The sequence below is a fragment of the Zophobas morio genome, unplaced genomic scaffold (genome assembly GCF_036711695.1).
Source record: "Zophobas morio isolate AGI-343-1 ecotype UQ-CSIRO unplaced genomic scaffold, CSIRO_AGI_Zmor_V1 ptg000041l, whole genome shotgun sequence".
NCBI classification, from domain to species: Eukaryota; Metazoa; Arthropoda; class Insecta; order Coleoptera; family Tenebrionidae; genus Zophobas; species Zophobas morio.
Window position 1 is genome coordinate 2950133 of NW_026972146.1, and position 21458 is coordinate 2971590.

At 32.1% G+C, this 21458-nt stretch overlaps 1 protein-coding gene across 1 annotated transcript in view; it reads right to left on the bottom strand.

Annotated features, from left to right (window-relative positions):
- Positions 1–21458, bottom strand: part of LOC135140820 (rho GTPase-activating protein 26-like) — a 104325-nt gene that overhangs the window by 21148 nt on the left and 61719 nt on the right. Inside the window, exons 3-4 of the mRNA XM_064071516.1 lie at positions 13599–13769; positions 2449–2785 (exon numbers count right to left, since the gene is read on the bottom strand). Coding sequence (XP_063927586.1) covers positions 2449–2785; positions 13599–13769 — 508 coding nt within the window. The remainder of the gene's footprint in view (positions 1–2448; positions 2786–13598; positions 13770–21458) is intronic.

The window sequence follows — 21458 nt, forward strand, 5'->3', positions numbered from 1 at the left end:
TAACGAAAAGGTGTAAAATAAAACTTTCAAAGATCTAAAAATTGGAACTCAAGAAGTTGAAAAATTGAAGAAATAAAAAATTGAAAAATCCAAAGATTGAGAAACTTAAAGATAGAAAAATTGCAAAATCCAAAACAAAACTATTTTGTAAAATCGAAATATTGAAAGTTACGGAAATTGAGAAATCCAAAAATTGCAAAACTGAAAAGTCTAAATAAAAATTCGAAAAATTGAGAAATAAACCTAAAATTTTGGAAACTAAAACAGCAAAAAATTGAAAAATTGGAAAAGTGAAGAGTTGAAAAATCGAAGCCAAAAATCCAAAATTTAAAAAATCGAAAAATTAAAAAATTGGGGAGCCGAAAAATCGCAACATCGAAAAATTAGAAAATCGAAAATCTGGAGACGGAAAATCGGGAAATCGAAAATTTGAAAAGCTGAAATATCGAGAAACGGAACATCAAGAGATCGGGAAATCAAAAAGTCGAAAAATTAAAAAATCGAAAAACTGAGAATTTGAATAAAACAAACGTTAAATTTTTCGTTCCTTGAGTTCTTCGATTTTACACTTTTTCGTTTTCTCAGTTTTTCAAGTTTTCGTTTTTTTCGGATTTTTTTTAGAATAAAAAAAAATCTAAAATTCACAAGCCAAAAATGAAATAACGAAAAGAAGTAAAATGAAAACTACTTTCAGTCTTCAAAATTGAAACTCACAAACTTGATATAATTAAAAAATCGAAAGATTAAAAATTGAGAAACTTCAAAATAAAAAAATTGCCAAAAAGCAAAACATTGTAAAAGTTGAAACATCGAAAAAGCAAAAAATCAAAAAATTGAAAAATTGGAAAATTGAGGAGTTGAAAAATCGAAACCAAAAATCGAAAATTTAAAAAACCAAAAAACTGAAAAATTGGAGGACCCGAAAAATCGAGAAATGGAAAAATCGCAACATCAAAAAATTCGAAAATCCAAAATCTGGAGACGGGAAATCGAAAAACTGAAAAGCTGAAATATGGAGAAACAGAACATCAAAATATTGAGAAATCAAAAGGTTGAAAAGTCAAAAAATCGAAAAACTGGGAAACCGAACGTTCCACTTTTTTGTTTTTTCGGTTTTCCGATTTTACATTTTTGTCCGATTTTAAAGTTTTTCGATTTTTAATTTTCCAAGTTTTCAATTTTCGATTAATCAACTTTTGAAACAAAAAAATTCTAAAATTGAAAAATCAAAAATGGAACAACGAAAAGATCTAAAATGAAAACTTTAACAGATCTAAAAATTGGAACTCAAGAACTTGAAAAATTGAAGAAAAAAAAAATTGAAAAATCGAAAGATTAGAAATTGGTAAAGAAGATCAAAAGATCGAGAAATCAAAAAAACGAAAAGTCAAAAAAATCGAAAAATTAAAAAATCGAAAAACTGAGAAATCGAATATTCCATTCCTTTCTTCAGTTCTTCGAGTTTCCACGTTTTCGTTTTTCCAGTTTTTGGATTTGTCATTTTTTTCCGATTTTTTTTTTTCGAAAAGTCAAAAATGGAACAACCAAAAAGCGTAAATTGAAAACTTCCAACGGTCTGAAAACTCAAACTCAAGAACTTGAAAAACTGAAGAAATAACAAAATTGAAAAATCGAAAGATTAAAAATTGAGGAACTTAAAAATAGAAAAATTGCAAATCCGTAAAACAAAATATTGTAAAATCGAAATATTGAAAATTACGGAAATCGAAAAATTGGGGACCCGAAAAATCGAGAAATTGAAAAATTTCAAACATAGCAATCTCGATTTCGTAAAATTTTTCATTTTTTCAGTTCTTCGATTTTCCTCATTTCCTGACTTTTCAATTTTTCGATTATTCAACTTTTCGAATAAAAAAAAATCTAAAATTGAAAAATAAAAATGGAACAAAGCAAAAGTGTAAAAATTAAAGAAATGGGATAATTGAGAAATCCTAAAATTCCAAAATAGAAAAATTTTAAAAATTGCATAAATTCGAGAAAAAATAAAGGAAATGAGAAAATTACATATTGTGATACAAAATCTGGAAAATGAAACTGAAAAAATCTGGAAAATGAAAAATAAAAATTAAGAACTTTTACAGTTTCAAAGTTAAATTGGAAAATTTTTTATACAATTTAGATTTTTTTTCCAAAAATATGGATGTCTAAGATGGCAACTCAACACGGATTCATACATCACAAGTATCTTCCTTTATAAAATAAACAAATGTATATTGTGGCAAAACTTAATAAATTCACTTGCATTAGACCGCATTCCGCCATTTCAAAACACAACGTAGACTTCCATTTTGTCGACGATCGCAGTTCATGGCGCGAGTTTTCAAATTTCGTGCACCACACTACAATCGTTTACCGAACACATGGACCGACCACGTGTCCTCAAAACGAGCGCTCACCCTTACAACATTCTAACACAACTCGACTTACTTTTCTCGAGCAGATACAAGTACCCTTCCCTTATCGACTTCCTGACCGGCTTCTCGCAGTGTTGTACGTCGGCCATCCGTTTCCGCAGCTTATTGCTATAATCATCAAAATTGGCCCTCGTCTTCTGTATCTTGTGCTGGAGGTCGATCATGTACGGCTTGAAGTCCTTCGCGACCTCGTGCCCCTGGTGGTAGAAGGTCAGCCAACCGAACAGGAACGTCAGCAGCGTCTCGACAAACTCAAACTTCTTCCTCTCGTGGACTTCCTGTATCAGGTAGACGTAGTCCATGCTCGCCGTGAAGAAGTGGCGTTCGGCCATGTCCACCGACGCGTCGGCCTGCAACCAAACCGCACCGGTCAAAGTCGCTCCTTCGAGCCGGATCCGATGGGGACCCTCGTCAACGTACGCATTTCGGCGGATGAAAGATTCAGGCCATGGCGACGGTTCACGAGACGGCCGAATGGAAAAGCCGCATCGCACACTGTGATTGATTGTTTTTGCGCTGTCACGGCATACAAAATTCAAAAACGTGACCCGATGAGAAACGTCAGTTTTGTGGAACTGGACGGCGAGGGGGCAGATGGCCGAAGGCGCAAACGCATATCGATATGACGTCAGATGATCGATACGCACCCACGCAAGTGACGTCACGGTTTACGATAGAGCCACCCCTAGGAGCTGAATGGGACGGCCGATTGATTCATGGGATCGGGGCAGATAAGCGCGGAGGCGGATGGTAATGAGTCATGGGGGCACGGAGACGGTGCGGACTTGTTTTGGTTTGAAAGGAGGTTTTTTTGCTTTGTCGGGGGCTATTGTGTTCGTGGTCAGGTGGTGTGTGGGTTTTGTGGGTGTTTATGAAATTGAAAGTTACGGTTGGAAATTTGCTAATCTAGTGGCCAACGTATGGGAAAAATTGAAGGTTATTTCGAAAATGCGAAGGATATGACATACATATACAGGGTGTTAAAAAAATACAATATTCTTCATGGTACGTTGTTAAGAAGGTTCTGAAAACTCTAAAAAAAATGGTTAAAAATAATAAAATTAACAATATTAAGCGTTAAGTTGAAAGATTAATTTCGTAATTTTGATTTGTTTTAAAGGACTGCATTGTCTAATAAACAGTTAAATATTTAGTTTAATAATATTACGAAATTAATTCTTCAATTTATTTTGAAGTTTAATTTTTTTTTTAACAATTTTTTTCGAGTTCTTCGGAGCCTGCTTAACAACGTACCATCGAGCGTATACGTCGTTTTCTTATCACCCTATATTTAAAGCACACAACCAACGGGAAAAAAGCTTTTTGAAAAATCGAAATATCGAGAAATCGCAAAATCGAAAAATTGCAACATCGGAATATCGATAAACCGGGAAAATGAGAAAAAAAATAAATGGAAAAACTGAGAAATCGAGAAATCTAGAAATGGAAAAGTAAAAAATTTTAACAATTGAAAAAATCGAAATCAAGAAATCGAATTAAAAAAATGAAAAATCTAAAATTTTAAAATCGAAAAATTGGAACATCGAGAAACAAATGAAAACTCGAAAAATTTAAAATAAAAAAATTGACCAATCGAAACACCAAAAAAAATCGATTAATATAGAAATTGGGAAATTGAAAAATGGAGAAATTAACAATCGAGAAATCGAAAACCGAAAAAACAAAAAATTTAAAACCTAGAAGTCAAAAATCGAAATATCACAAAAACTGAGAAAAATTCAAGATTTAAAAATTCAAAAAATTGAGAAATAGAAATACCTAAGAACTGAAAGATGGAGAAATCGCAAAAACTAAAATTTTGAAAGTTGAAAAATTGGAAGATTGAGGAATCAAAAACCCGAAAAGTAGAAGAATTAAAAAACCTAAAATTTTAAAATCGAAACGCTGAAAATTCGGACATCAAGAAAAAAAATGAAAATCGGAGAATTTGAAAAATTTTAAATTGAAATAGTCCAAAATCGAGAAAAATTAAAAAAATTAAAATAGAAAAAAATCGATCAACCGAAAAATCGACATCTTGATAAACGAGAAATCAAGAAATATAAACATAAAAAATTGGTAAATTTGAAAACTCGAAAATTGAAGACTTGAAAAATGTCAAAATTGAAACATCAAAAAATTGAAAAAATGAGAAATCGAAAATTCGAAAATTTAAAAATTGAAGTCAGAATCCTGAAAAATCGAAAAACTAAAAAAAAACGAAAAATAGTAAAATCTAAAATTTTGAAAATTGAAAACTTAAAATACCAAAATTGAAAAATCAATAATTGAAACATCAAACATTCGAAAAAGTGAAGAATTGAAACAAAAAAAAATGGATTAATATAGAAATTGGGAAATTGAAAAATGGAGAAATTAACAATCGAGAAATCGAAAACCGAAAAAACAAAAAATTTAAAACCTAGAAGTCAAAAATCGAAATATCACAAAAACTGAAAAATTCAAGATTTAAAAATTCAAAAAATTGAGAAATAGAAATACCTAAGAACTGAAAGATGGAGAAATCGCAAAATCTAAAATTTCGAAAGTTGAAATTCGAAAAATTGAAAAATTGGAAGATTGAGAAATCAAAAATCCGAACAGTAGAAAAATTAAAAAACCTAAAACTTAAAAATCGAAACATTGAAAATTTGGAACATCGAGAAAAAAATTAAAACTCGATAATTCGAAAAATTTCAAAACCAAATAGTCAAAAATCGAGAAAAATTGAAAAATTTAAACTAAAAAAAAATCGATCAACCGAAAAATCGAGGAATTGAACAATCGAAACATCGAGAAATATAATCAAAAATTCGAAAAATTGAAGAACCTCAATCATCAAAAATCCCGAAACTTGGATATTGAAAAATCAAAGAAAAATTTCAAAACTGAAACATCAAAAAATTGAAGTCAGGAACCTGAAAAATTGAATAATTGAAAAACTAAAAAATCGATTATTATAGAACTTGAGAAGTCAAAAAATGGACAAATTGAACAATCTAAAGATCGAAATCTGGAAAAAACGAAAAATTTAAAACCGAGAAGTCAAAAATCGAAAGATCGAGAAATCGAAATTTCAAAAAACTGAAAAATCTAAGATTTAAAAATAAAAAAAATTGAGAAATCAAAGAACTGAAAAATGGAGAAATCGCAAAAACTAAAATTTTGAAAATTGAAAAATCATAAAATTAAAAATCGGAGTGTTGAAAAATTTTAAAAATCCGACAAGTTGAAAAATTGAAGAATCGAAAAATTGAAACGTCAAAAAATCGAAGAATTAAAAAATCTAACACTTATTGGTAAATTTGAAAACTCGAAAATTGAAGAATTGAAAAATGTCAAAATTGAAACATCAAAAAATTGAAAACATGAGAAAAAAACGAAAAATTTAAAACCCAGAAGTCGAAAAATCTAAAGATCGAGAAATCGAAACATCAAAAAACTGAAAAACCGAAAATTTAAAAATTCTAAAAATTGACAAAATATCGAAGAACTGAAAAATCGAGAAACCGTAAACTCTAAAATTTTGGAAATTCGAAAACTTAAAATACCAGAATTGAAAAATCAATAATTCAAAACATCAAAAAACCGAAAAGGAAAAAATCGAGAAATCAAAAAATTGGAAAGTCGAAAAATTGGGGAACCCCAAAAGTGAAAAATCGAAAAATTGAAAAATTGAAAAAACAAAAAATCGATTGGTAGAGAAATTGAGAAATCAAAAAATTGAAAAACCGAAAACACGAGAAAATTAAAAACTTACAAATTTAAAACCGAAAAGTCAAAAAGTTGAAAAATCCAAAGATTGAGAAATCGAAACATCAAAAAACTGAAAAATTTGAAACTTAAAATTTCGAAAAATTGGGAAATCGAAATATCGAAAAACTGAAAAATCGGAATATCGTAAAATCTAAAATTTTGAAAATTGAAAAATTAAAATACCAAAAAATTGAAAAATTAAAATATCAAAAAATCTAAAAGAAAAAAAGCTGAAAAATCCCAAATCTGAAACATCGAAAAATTCAAATAAAAAAACAGAAAAATCTGAAATTTTAAAATCGAAAAATTGGAACATCGAGAGAAAAATGAAAACTCGAAAAATTTCAAAACGAAATAGCCCAAAATCGAAAAAGTTAAACATTGAAAAATCCAGAAATCTAAACATCAAACATTCGAAAAAGTGAAGAATTGAAAAACCAAAATCGATTAATATAGAAATTGAGAAACGGAAAAATCGAGAAATTAACAATCGAAATATGGAAATCTGGAAAAATCGATAAATCGAAAACCGAAAAAAAGAAAAATTTACAACTTGGAAGTCAAAAGTCGAAATATCGCAAAAACTGAAAAATTCAAGATTTAAAAATTCAAAAAATTGAGAAATAGAAATACCTAAGAAAAGAACTGAAAGATGGAAAAATCGCAAAATTTAAAATTTCGAAAGTTGAAAAATCGAAAAATTGAAAAATTGGAAGATTAAGAAATCAAAAATCCGAAGAGCAGAAAAATTAAAAAATCTAAAACTGAAAACTCGAAACACTGAAAATCTGGAACATCGAGAAAAACAATGAAAACTCGAGAATTGGAAAAATTTCAAAACGAAATAGTTCAAAATCGAGACATTGAACAATCGAAACATCGAGAAATATAATCAAAAATTCGAAAAATTGAAGAACCTCACTCATCAAAAATCCCGAAACTTTGATATTGAAAAATCGAAGAAAAATTTCAAAGCTGAAAGATCAAAAAATTGAAGTTAGGAACCTGAAAAATTGAATAATTGAAAAACTAAAAAATCGATTAATATAGAACTTGAGAAGTCGAAAAATGGTCAAATTGAACAATCTAAAGATCGAAATCTGGAAAAAACGAAAAATTTAAAACCCAAGTCGAAAATCGAAAGATCGAGAAATCGAAATATCAAAAAGTTGAAAAATGTAAGATTTAATAATTCAAGAAATTGAGAAATGGAAATATCAAAGAAAAGCTGAAATATGGAGAGACAGAACATCAAAAGATCGAGAAATCAAAAGGTTGAAAAGTCAAAAAATCGAAAAACTGGGAAGCTGAACGTTCCACTTTTTCGTTTTTTCAGTTTTTCGATTTTACATTTTTGTCCGATTTTTCTGTGTTTCGATTTTTAATTTTCCGTGTTTTCAATTTGGATCCACGAAATCTTGAATTCGTTAAATTTTTCGTTTCTTAGGTTCTTCCATTTTCCACTTTTTCGTTTTTTCAGTTTTCGATTGTTTAGTTTTTTGATATTTCAATTTTTCGTTTATTCAACTTTTCGAATCAAAAAAATTCCAAAAAATGAACCAACGGAAAGGTGTAAAATGAAAACTTTCAAAGATCTAAAAATTGGAATTCAAGAACTTGAAAAATTGAAGAAATAAGAAATCGAAAGCTTAAAAATTGAGAAACTTCGAGATACAAAAATTACAAAATACAAAAAACAATATATTGAAAATTACGGAAATCGGATAATTGAGAAATCCAAAAATTTCAAAACTGAAAAACCTGAAATTCAAAAATTCGAAAAATCGAGAAACGAAAATACCGAATAATTAAAAAAAATTTTGAAAAATTCCAAAACTGAAACATAGCCCAAAATCGAAAATTTTGAAAATTGAAAAATCGATAAATCAAAACACCAATAACTCGAAAACTTGAAAAATATAAAAATCACAAAATTGAAAAATTTTAAAAATCGAAAAATTGCAAGATTAAGAAATTAAAAATCCGAAGAGTAGAAAAATTAAAAAATCTAAAACTGAAAACTCGAAACACTGAAAATCTGGAACATCGAGAAAAAAAATGAAAACTCGAGAATTCGAAAAATTTCAAAACGAAATAGTCCAAAATCGAGAAAAATTGAAAAATTTAAACTAAAAAAAAATCGATCAACTGAAAAATCGAGGAATTGAACAGTCGAAACATCGAGAAATATGATCAAAAATTCGAAAAATTGAAGAACCTCAATCATCAAAAATCCCGAAACTTGGATATTGAAAAATCAAAGAAAAATTTCAAAACTGAAATATCAAAAAATTGAAGTCAGGAGCCTGAAAAATTGAATAATTGAAAAACTGAAAAATCGATTATTATAGAACTTGAGAAGTCGAAGAAAAAACTAAAAAAAAACTAAAAAATCGAGAAATAGTAAAATCTAAAATTTTGAAAATTGAAAACTTAAAATAACAAAATTCAAAAATCAATAAATTAAAACATCAAAAAACCGAAAAGGAAAAAATCGAAAAATCGAAAAATTGAGGAACCCCAAAAGTGAAAAATGGAGAAATTGAAAAATTCCAAAACTCAAATAACGAAAAATTGAAAAATCGAGAAATCGAAAAATTGAAACGTCAAAAAAAATTGAAATTGAAAAATGTAAAATTTAAAAATCGAAACATTGAAAAACTAGAATATCGAGAAAAAAATAAGAACTCCAGAAGTCGAAAAATCGAAAAATTCCAAAACGAATTAGTCCACAAAATCGAAAAGTTAAACACTGAAAAATTGGAAGATTTAAAATAAAAAATCGAGAAACTGAACCATCGAAACATCGACATCTCGATAAAGGCTAGATTGAAAAGTTAAAAAATTGAGGACCGAATTAATAAAAAATCCCGAAACTTTTAATTTTGAAAAATTGAAATATCGACGAAAAAGTGAAGAATTGAAAAATATCAAAACTGAAAAATGAAAAAATGAAAACCGAGAAATCGAAGTAGAAAATTCGAAAATTTAAAAATAGAAAAATCCAAGAAACTTGAAAAATCGAAACATTGAATAAACAAAAAATCGATTAGTAGAGAAATTGAGAAATTGAAAAATTGAAAAACCGAAAAAACGAGAAAACTAAAAACTGATGAATTTAAAACCGAAAAGTCAAAAAATCCAAAGATCGAGAAATCGAAACATCAAAAAACTGAAAAATCTAAAACTTAAAAATTCAAAAAATTGGGAAATCGAAATATCGAAGAACTGAAAAATCGAGATATCGTAAAATCTAAAATTTTGAAAATTGGAAAATTAAAATACCAAAAAATTGAAAAATTAAAATATCAAAAAATCTAAAAATTGAAAAGTTGAAAAATCGAAGTCAGAAATCAAAAATTTTAAAAATCGAAAAATTGAAACATCAAAAAATCGAAGAATTAAATAATCTAAAACTTAAAAATCGAAACATTGAAAATCCGGACATCGAGAAAAAAAATGAAAATTGGAGATTTTGAAAAATTTCAATTTGAAATAGTCCAAAATCAAGAAAAATTAAAAAATTTAAAATCGAAAAAATCGATCAACCGGAAAATCGACATCTTGATAAACGAGAAATCAAGAAATATAACAAAAAATTGGTAAATTTGAAAAGTCGAAAATTGAAGAATTGAAAAATGTCAAAATTGAAACATGAAAAAATTGAAAAAATGAGAAATCGAAAAACTAAAAAAACGAAAAACCCAGAAGTCGAAAAATCTAAAGACCGAGAAATCGAAACATCAAAAAACTGAAAAATCAAAAATTCAAAAATTCGAAAAATTGACAAAATATCGAACAACTGAAAAATCGAGAAATTGTAAAATCTAAAATTTTGAAAATTGAAAACTTAAAATACCAAAATTGAAAAATCAATAAATTAAAACATCAAAAAACCGAAAGGGAAAAAATCGAAAAATCGAAAAATTGAGGAACCGCAAAAGTGAAAAATCGAGAAATTGAAAAATTCCAAAACTCAAATGACGAAAAATTGAAAAATCCAGAAATCAAAAAATTAAAACGTCAAGAAAAATTCAAAAATGTAAAATTTAAAAATCGAAACATTAAAAAACTAGAATATCGAGAAAAAAATTAAAACTCGAGAAGTCAAAAAATCTAAAAATTCCAAAACGAATTGATCAACAAAATCGAGACACTGAACCATCGAAACATCGACATCTCAATAAAGGGGAGATCAAAAAGTTGAAAAATTGAAAAATCAAAAATTTACAAATCGGGAAATCGAAAAGTCGAAAACTCAAAAAATTGAAGGACCGAATTAATCAAAAATACCGAATCTTCTAATTTTGAAAAATTGAAATAACGACGAAAAAGTGAAGAATTGAAAAATATCAAAACTGAAAAATGAAAAAATTGAAAACCGAGAAATCGAAGTAGAAAATTCGAAAATTTAAAAATCGAAAAATTCAAATAAGAAACTTGAAAAATCGAAAAACTGAAAAAACAAGAAAATTAAAAACTGATGAATTTAAAACCGACAAGTCAAAAAGTAAAAAAATCCAAAGATCGAGAAATCGAAACATCAAAAAACTGAAAAATCTAAAACTTAAAAATTCAAAATATTGGGAAATCGAAATGTCGAAAAACTGAAAAATCGGGATATCGTAATATCCAAAATTTTGAAAATTGAAAAATTCCAAAACTGAACCATCGAAAAATTGAGAAATCAAAAGATCGAAGAACTGAAAAAGCGGGATATCGTAAATTCTAAAATATTGAAAATAGAAAAATTAAAATACCAAAAAATTGAAAAATAAACATCAAAAAATCTAAAAGAAAAAAAATGCTGAAAAATCCCAAAACTGAAACATCAAAAAATTGAAAATCGAAAAATCAAAAAATTGAAGAATCGAAATGTTGAAAAATCCCAAAACTGAAATATCGAAAAATTCAAATCAAGAAATTGAAAAATCTGAAAATTGAAGAGTTGAAAAATGGAAGTCAGAAATCGAAAATCAAAAAAATGGAAAAATTTAAAAAATTGTGGACCCGAAAAATCAAGAAATTGAAAAATCGGAAAATTGAAGAATCCTAAAAGGAAAAATCGAGAAATTGAAGAATTCCAAAACTGAAATAACGAAAAATAAAATCAAAAAATAGGAAAATTGAAAAATCTTCAAAAAATTATAAATCGAAAAACTGGAATATCGAAAAAAAAATGAAAATTCGAGAAGTCGAAAAATCGAAAAATTCCAAAACGAAATAGTCAACAAAATCGAAATTTAAACACTGAAAAATTGGAAAATTTAAAATAAAAAATCGGGCATTTGAAAAATCAAGAAACTGAACAATCGGCACAACGACAAAAATTCGAAAAATTGAAAAAGCTATAATTTAAAAACCGAAAAAGCGAAAATTGGAAGAAAAATTGGAGAATTGACAAATATCAAAGCTGAAAAATCAAAAAATTTAACAACCGAGATATCAAAACGTAGAAAATAAAAAAATTCAAGTAAGAAACTTGAAAAATCGAAAAATTGAGAAATCGCGAAATTGTATACATCGAAAAATGGAAATATCGAATAAATGAAAAATCGGGAAATCTTAAATCTAAAATTATGAAAAATGAAAAATTAAAATATCAAAAAATTGAAAAAAAAATTGGGGACCCGAGAAATCGAAAAATTGATCAAAACTGAAATGACGAAAAATCGCAACATCGAAAAGTTGGAAAATCGAAAAGCTGAAAAGACGAAATATCGAGAAATCGAAAAATTGAAAAGCTGAAACATAGAGAAACAGAACATCAAATGATCGAGAAATCAAAAAGTCCAAAAGTCGAAAAATCGAAAAATTGAAAAAACAAAAAAATGAGAAATTGAAATCTAAAAATTAATTAAAAAAAAAAAAACGAAAAATTGAAACAGAAATATCGAAGAACTGAAAAATCTAAAATTTAAAAATCGAAAAACTGAAAAATCGAAAAAGTAGAACATCGAAGAATTGAACAAAATTCGAGAAATTGAAACATCAAAAAAAATTGGAAAACTTGAAAAATCTAAAACTGAAAAGTCGAAAAATTGAAAAGTCGAAAAATTGCAAAATCTCAAAACTAAAATATTGAAAAGTCGAAGAAAAACTGAAGAATCGAAAAATTTAAAAGTCGAAAAAAGTAGATTTTTAAAATTGTATAATTAAAACTTGAAAAATAGGAAAACTCCACCATTGAAAGACTGAAAAATCGAGAAATTGGGAAATTGAAAATTCAGAAAAGTTATAAATTGAAAAGAACCGAAAAATTCAAGAATCGAGAAATGAAAAAATCGAGAAATCAAAAATTTGAAGATTCGAGAAACTGAAGTATAAAAAAAAATGTTGACTTTTTTCCAAAAATCTTGATGTCTAGAAAAAAAATTCAACGCGGATTCATAAACCACTACTACAATGGGACCATGTTACTTTTTAAAATTTAAATAACATTTATGCGATAAAATCATACAATTTTGTAAAATCGAAGTTAAAAAATGAAAATTAAAAAAAAAATCGAAAAAGGGAAAAACTATAGAAGTCACATATTGCAAAATCCCACAATTGAAATATCGAAAAATTGAAAAATCCAAGAAAAACTAGGGCATAGAAACATTGAAAAAAAATTCAAAGCGGATTCATAAACCACTAATACAATAGTATGTTACTTTTTAACATTTAAATAACATTTATTCGCCAAAATTGTACGACGTCATCATCAATTCCTGGAGAGGGTGGCACGAACGCATAAATTTTGATTAACGATTCACCACGCTTCCGACAACCTTACTTAAAACAACAAACAAAACAACTTAAAACTCGACACGGCTTCATAAACCACAAATCGACGAGTACGCACACAAGTCCCTGATTTCATTAGTCGGAACTTGTCGCCCTGAGATACGTCGACGTGTTATGGCATCCGCCTCCGCACCGCCGACAGCCACCCCCTCGTGTCAATCCGCGGCGCAGTCAAGCGCAAACCAAACACAAAACCAATCGCCGGGTCGTCGAACTAGGATATTGCCACAACGTGTGATAATGCGATCGGTGTTCTCAAATTCCCCCAGAGCCCAGAGCAAACAAGAAAAATTTCATCCTTTAAACTAGTCCTCGTTCTCGATTTTTTATCGCGTTAAATTTTTACAGAGGGTAGCGACCACACGTTGAGAGCCGCTGCCCCACCTCGAACAAAAAAACTCAATCCCTCTCGCCCCCCTCGCCCGGCTAATAGCGCACGCTAAAATAACCACTTCCGTCGGCGATGGGAAGTGGGCTAATTTTACATTTCGCGATATACTCGCAAACATCTCAAGGTCGTGAAACAAACGAATCTCAATCGCGTCAATTTTTCATCGTCCATGTGGCGCGTTTCGGTAGCACTTGTGGATACGAAAAAAGAAAAAAACGCAAACAAACCTCTTGAAGCGAATTCGGTTTTTTCGTGGTGAGATTTAAATATCTCTCTTGGCACTGACAGAACTTGGCCGTCTGCTTTTCGAATTTCTTCTTCTCGTTTTTCACGCCTCCGATGTGCTTCTTGCGAAAGTCCTCGAGGGGCTTCACCACGTGGGAATAGACGTTCTCCAGCTGGAAAGAAACACCACGTGAATTACAACATCACACGACGTAATAATAATACAATTTTTAATAATTTTCAAGTGCTTTCGGAGATCATGTGTCTAATGAAAATCCGGGACGGCAGACAGACGGACAGACAGACGGCAACGGGAGAGTCGAGAAAATGCAAAAGTAGAAAGTCGGCCGACGGGAAGTAAAAATACACACAATCAGCGGTAAAATTTCATGTGGGTGCGACTAAATTTTTTTCAATAGATAGCATTTTTGACCGTGACAATATTCCAATCATCCGTGACGCCCACGGCTCACGCCGCATTAATTTGCATAAATAGTGCAAGAAACGAAAGAATAAGGTTGCGGAACAGCGATTGTTTACTAGAATGGTAATATGACTAAGCAAAGCCAACTAGCGTTTTTCTCGACCTGGATTTTTACGCGCTACTTAATCGAAACGCCGCTTCTTGTCATAATTGTTATGGTAAATACGCCATGTTTGTAAACATGGCGTTTATATAATGAGCAGACTTGGATCAACAGATTTAATTAGCGCCGAATTAGTCAATCGGGCGTTCATCTCGTCGCGGGATTTTCGCGCTTTTTCATTGGAGCGCGGTAATTACGTAAGTCGTGATTGGTTGTTTTGTCAAACGGAAGTTTCGCGGAGAAGCGACAAAAACTTTCCCTGCGTTCTCAGAATTGAGTTTTGTTTGTTTTTCGGAGTTATTCAAGCGGAGTGCAGAAAATTCCGATTTTTCTTCCGTATCGATACAATAAGTTGTTGTTTCTTAATCTACGAAATTCCCAACTTTGTCTGTGTACACGTAACCGAAACCGCAGCCAATATGCCACCACAACCACAAACACAACGACGAATAATAACATTTAAATACAATAAAATGGTGACCTCTTACGCTACATTTTAACCAATTGATGATTTCATGTTTGGCTGGAATTTCGCAAGCCATAGAAAACGAAAACGCAAGTTCTCTCCCTCCCTGTCTCTCTCATTCCCTATGAAAAATTGATGACGTCACTTGAAAATATTGCTTATACACACTTATTCTCAGGATTTCGGAATTTCACGAAGTGGCTGACCTCTAGCGGTAATAATTAAAAAAACCAAAATATGTGGATTCGCGCCAAAAGTTGAGTTAGCTGACAAGTCTTGTAAAAATCCTACTTTTCGATTTCTTTGAACGTTTAAAAATGAAGACATTCACAACATATTTAAAGTCAATGATCGTTTTAAAAATCTACGTGACAAAAACTATCAAAAAAAAAAAAAATAATGAAAACATTTTCCACTCCCACTCGACAGAGGGACATAATTAGCCCCGCCCACCCACCCTGTCTCCATTTAGTGATTGATTTTATGTGTTCTTAATAAAATTAACGATCTTTTACTGAACAGAAATAAAATTAGTCGTTAAAATGAGAAGAGTGGGGGTGGGCGAGACTTGCTAAGATAAGACTGATTTTGGTAAATGGGATACCTTCCAAAAAAATAGAGGGTGGGTGGGCGGGGCTAGCACTTTATAAGATATGACTGATTTTGGCCAATGGCATAACTTCCAAAAAAATAAAGGGCGGGTGGGCGGGGCTAGTCTTGCTGAGAAAAAAACTGACTTTGGCAAATATTTAACATAAAAAAAAAGTTGGGGAGGGAGGGTTATAAAAACACGGGAAAATGGAGGTAGAAAAGAAAAAAGGCCACAAAAAATCGATAACAAAGGAGAAAAGAGACAAAAAAAGCGTCAAAAATTTCACAAAAAAAAAAAACGCAATAAAGAAAAGAAAAAAAGGAGGGGAAAAGGAGACCAACGCCACAAAAAAGCCAAAAAAGACGAAAAAAAGTCGAAAAGAGGGATAAAAAGAGACAAAAAAATCAACTAAAAAATCCAGCAAAAATAAAACTTCTAAGAAAATGCGCCATCGAAACGCGATGAAAGAAAAACGCCAAAAAAGGGGGACAGAAAGGACAATAAAGATGACCAAAAAGCCACCAAAAAAAACTAGAAAAAAGACTAATAAGGTTTTAAATAAAACCAAGCCAACTTGTGGAACAACGGAGAATATATTGATGAACGCTACATACACTCTTGCCACTTGGGCTACATGAGATCGACTGACTCGCCATTATGCAGGTGTGCATAGCGAGACGTCTGACGTCATACAAAAAACAAAAAGAATTCTCTGAATCAGTTTGATTACAACAATATTCCCCCTCAAACTGATTCATCTAACAAACCAACAAAAATATTATATTATATCTCACATATGTTTAAAGAATTTCTTAATTCTACAAATCTTACTTTTGACAAAGCTTTTGTAAACATATCCGCCAGTTGACTACTACTACAAATGTAACATACTTCAATTTTACGTTTCTTATACATGTCACGAATAAAGCGATACTTAATATCAATGTGTTTAGATCGATCATGCAATTCATTGTTCTTTATAATTTTAATGGCACTCTGATTGTCTATGAACAGTTTCAAAACACCTGTGTCGATGCCAAGATCACTCAACACTCGCGATAACCAAATACCTTCTTTTGCGGCACTCGCGGCACTCACAAATTCGGCTTCACACGTTGATAAGGCCACGCACTGTTGTTTCTTGCTTTTCCAGATGACCGGTGCTCCACCAAACCTGCAAACTATCCCCGAAGTTGATTTTCTGGTTTCCAGGTCGCCAGCATAATCGGCGTCACTAAATATTTCGAAGTTGCCGCTGCCAGTAAATAAAATACCATAATTTTGCGTACCCTGCAGATATCGGAACACCCTTTTTACTAGAGACCAATGAGCTAGCGATGGTTTGTCCAGACATCTTGACAAGACATTGATTGCAAACGCGATATCCGGCCTTGTAGCGCATTGCAAAAACATTAAATTGCCAACAGCTTCACGATATGGCACATTTTCAGCACTCTTGTTTAATTCATCGCACTTATTCCATCCGATATCAATTGGCGTTGATACTGCTTTACATTCTTGCATGTGAAAGCGTTGTAAAATTTTCTTGATGTAGGTGCTTTGAGTTAAAAGAATTGAGCCATTGTCTAGAAAAGTGAGATCAATTCCTAGAAATGATGTAACTCTGCTTTCCACCGAGACCTTGAACTCCCTTCGAAGGGCACTTAAGAAATTGTTCGCATCACTTGGTTTTGTGGCAAACACCAAGCCGTCATCGACATAAATTATTACGAATAATTTTTGTCTTTCGTTTGCTCTCACAAACAAGCATGGATCGGACTCACTTTCACATAATCCGTTCTTCACCATAAAATCGGAAAATCGTGCATTCCAACATCTCGAGGCTTGCTTAAGCCCGTATAGACTCTTCTTTAATTTACACACTTGATCAGTCCCGTTCTCATATCCCGTAGGCTGTTGCATGTAAATTTCTTCGCCATCTTCTAATGTACCGTAAAGGAACGCTGTTTTGATGTCAAATTGTCTAATACACAAACGTTCTTTCGCGGCGACGGCAAGCGCGACACGGATGGTTTCATATCTCGCGACCGGACTAAATGTCTCATTAAAGTCGATGCCAGGTTCTTGACGAAAACCTCGTATCACCAATCGCGCTTTATATTTCACTTTTCCACGGTCGGCACTATTTTTCAGTTTAAAAACCCACTTGTTATCCAATACTTTGGCATTTACCGGTCGATTTGTCAAAGTCCAAGTATCAGTCTGTTTAAGCGAGTTTAGTTCGTCATCCATCGCGTTCTTCCAATGAATTTGATCGGGACACGACACGGCTTCTTCGTAACTTGTTGGTACCACTCTGTCACCATTTGTTACTTCCATCATCGAATAAAAGCCAAAATAATCTGGTTTTCTGATTTTGGAACGATCTCTTAGAAGTTTTGCAGGTGGGTTTTCACCCTCATCTTGCGAGTCCAAAACAGAATTATCTCTCGACGATACAACATATTCAGGGTCATCAGTTGATGTTGAAGAATAACTGTTATCGCTTATCTCTTCCAGTTCTTCCGGTTCGTCGTCAGCAATTAATGGAATTTCGTTCGATTCACATTGTGTTGCATCAGCTTCTTCGATTTCGCACATATTTATGGGTTTTTGAAGCGGTTCACTTTCAAATAACACGTCGCGACTGACGACGATATCACGTTTCTCCGGCACATACACTCTGTAGCCGCCAAGACCATCGTGATATCCCACAAAATAGCCCTTGATAGCTTTCTTTTCAAGCTTTCGTCGAAGTTGTTTTGGCACGTGAACATAACATTCTGAACCAAACACACGGTACGTTTCGATTCCACTAACCTCTTTCTCGTACCATATTTCATGAGGTGACTTTCCTGGAATTTTCGTCGGACCAGTCTTGTTCAAAACAAAAACTGCAGTATTTATTGCTTCCGCCCATAAACCGATTGGAAGATCGGACCTTGAATGCAGCATCGACCTTGCAGCTTCAACACACGTGCGGTTCTCACGTTCTGACACGGCGTTATGTTGTGGTGTATATGGAGGTGTCAACGTGTGTTTAATTCCCAGACGTCCTGTTATTGTTTTCATTGCCTGGTTGTCGAATTCTCGGCCGCCGTCAGTGACCAATTCTTTTATTTGTTCGTGGAACTTGTTTTGAACTTGATTACAAAACATCTCAAATTTTTCCGAAACTTCAGATTTATTTCGCAAGAAATACACAGTTCGGAAACTACTATAATCATCTTTGAATATCAGACAATAACGTTTCTTGCCTATAGATTCCACATGCATTGGACCGCAAACATCCGCGTTTATCACTTCTCGCGGCGCTGTCGCTCTTTCTTTGCGAGTTCCAAAGGGCTGACGGTGCATCTTGCCATAAGCACACCCTTCACAAAATTCACTGGTCACTTCAACCCCAATGTCCATTCGTTTTAATACACTTTGCACATGTCTTTTGTTTTGATGTACGAGTCTCTCGTGCCAGAGCTGCAACGTATCTTCTTTCTGGGCTGCGCAGGCGATTCTTATTTCCGGCATAATCACTCGCATATTCATCTTGAACAAATTGTTCATTTCAGTGCCCGTTGCCACTATTTTTCCGTTCTTTTCGAAAACACAAGCACGGCCCCTATTTTTTATGACAAAGTTTATATTCTTTTTCGCGGCTGTCTTAACTGAAAACAAATTGCAAATCATGTCCGGCGTATACAGCACATCGAACATATTTCCGGGTAACCATTGTTCATTCACTGAACACTCAACTTCAATGGTTCCTTTTCCAAACGCTTTGACCTTTTGACCGTTGCCGACGTTGACGTCCAATGGTTTAGAGAACTCTTCAAAATCTTTGAAAACATTTCTGTTGTTCGTCATGTGATCTGAAGCAGCTGAATCGATGACCCATTGATCATCACATTTCTCATCTTGCAGATTTCCTATAAAGGCTGTGGGCTGTTCATCATGTCTTCTACCCCTAGAGTTGTGCTCCGTTTGTTTTTTAACACAATTTTTGGCCAAGTGGTATTTCGATCCACATGAAAAGCATCCCTTGCAATCTTTTCGCATGTGATCTTTCTTACCACACGTAAAACAACCATTTTTCTTCTTGCTTTTCATGGTGTTTCCCTTTGCTTGTAATGTCACTTTAGACATCAAAGCCACAGTTTCTTCAACATTTTCGGCACTATGCGTCTTCAGTCTCTGTTCTTCGGTGAGCAGCCTCGTCGTTAAGTTGTCCAATGTTTTTAACGTTGGACCGGTGGAGTCCCAAGCACTATGGAAATGCTTGTACTCTCCAGGTAAAATGGACAAAATTCTGGACAGCAGCATCGAATCTGGAATTGTCGCATTCAACTTTCGCATTCGATGGGTTAACTGCTCCAGCTTGGCGATGTGTTCACCGACGGATAGTGATCCATCCCATTTAAAATCGAAAAATTGCTTCTGGATCAAGGCCAAAGTTTCATCACTTTGCAAATCGTAAACTGAGTGCAATTTCATCCACATATCGCGAGCCGTCTCCGCGTTCATTAAAAATTGAAGCGGTTTCGGTTCCACAGTAGTCACAAAAAACTTCTTCGCGATTTTGTCTGCTTTGTTCCATGCTGCTAAATCGGAATTGTAGCTTGCTATTGCCGCTGCATCTGCTCCTTGTGCTGGGGCTGTTGGCTTCACAAAGATTCCCTCACAGACTTCTAAGGCACCGTTACAATCCAACAACGTTTTCATCACAAACTGCCATTGTGGCCAGTTGCTTGCATCACGCAACTTCTCCACTTGCACCTTATCTCCGTTTTCCATTTCTACAATGTTGCTTCCACTATGATACTAGAACACCACTGTCGTGTCTGGGACCATAACCTAATAAGGTTTTAAATAAAACCAAGCCAACTTGTGGAACAACGGAGAATATATTGATGAACGCTACATACACTCTTGCCACTTGGGCTACATGAGATCGACTGACTCGCCATTATGCAGGTGTGCATAGCGAGACGTCTGACGTCATACAAAAAACAAAAAGAATTCTCTGAATCAGTTTGATTACAACAATAAAGACGATAAAACAATCCAAAAAAGGTGATAGAAGCGGCCACAAAAAAGCGGCTGAAAATCCACAAAAAAACATCTACAAAAGGCGAAAAAAATAAATAAACGAAATAAAAATTGGGTTACAAGAAAAGTACGAAAACAGAGAAATAAAAAGGCATAAAAAGCCCATGTAAAAAATCTGACAAAAAAAGTGATAGAACGACGCGAAAAAATTGTAATAAAAAAGGTTACATAAAGCGTCAAAAAAGCCACAAAAACGTCAAAAAAGGCGAAAAAAGCAACAAGGAAAAGGTGAAAAAAGGGACAAAAATAGTCGACAAGGGTGGAGGGGTCAAAAATTGATAGAAAGGTTCAAGAAGTGGCAAAAAAAAACACAACAAAAAAAGACCCAAAAAAAAAAGGCGACAAATACCTCCAAAAATTGAAAAATCGAGAAATCAAAAGGTCAAAAAATCGAAAAATTGAAAAGTCCAAAACTTTAAATTCGAAAATTTGAAAAATCTAAAAATCGGAGAAACATTGCAAGAATTGAACAAAAATCGAGAAATCGAAAAGTCGAAAAATCTAAAATTAAAATAATCGAGAAATTGAAAAATCAAAAACTTGGAAAATTGAAGAAATGAAAGACTGAAAAATCGAAAAGTTGAAAAACCAAAAATCGATTAATCGAGAAACTGGAAAGGTCAAAAAAAATCGAAATATTGAAAAGTCTAAAACATAAAAATTGAAAAATCGGAAAAACAAAAGTCAAAAAATTGAAATATTGAAAAATCTAAAAATCGAACAAAAATCGACAAAAGCAAACATCAAAAAGTCGAAAAATAAAAAATTGAGAAGTCGAAAAATTGACGAGTACAAAATTGAACAATGCCAAAAACAGTTGACACAAATAGAGGATTACAAAAAAAAAATACGAAAAGATTGATAAAAAGATCCAAAAAAATGGCACAAAAAAGATGGAAAAAATACGCCACAAAAAGACCAAAAGGACGACAAAAAACGTCAAAAAAAATTGAAAAATTGAAAAATCCAAAGGTCAAAAATTGAAAAGTCGAAAAATTGAAGAGTACAAAATTGAACAATGCCAAAAATAGTCGACAAAAATAGAAGGTTACAAAAAAAAATGACAAAAAGATCCAAAAAAATGGCACAATAAAGGTGGAAAAAATACGCAAAA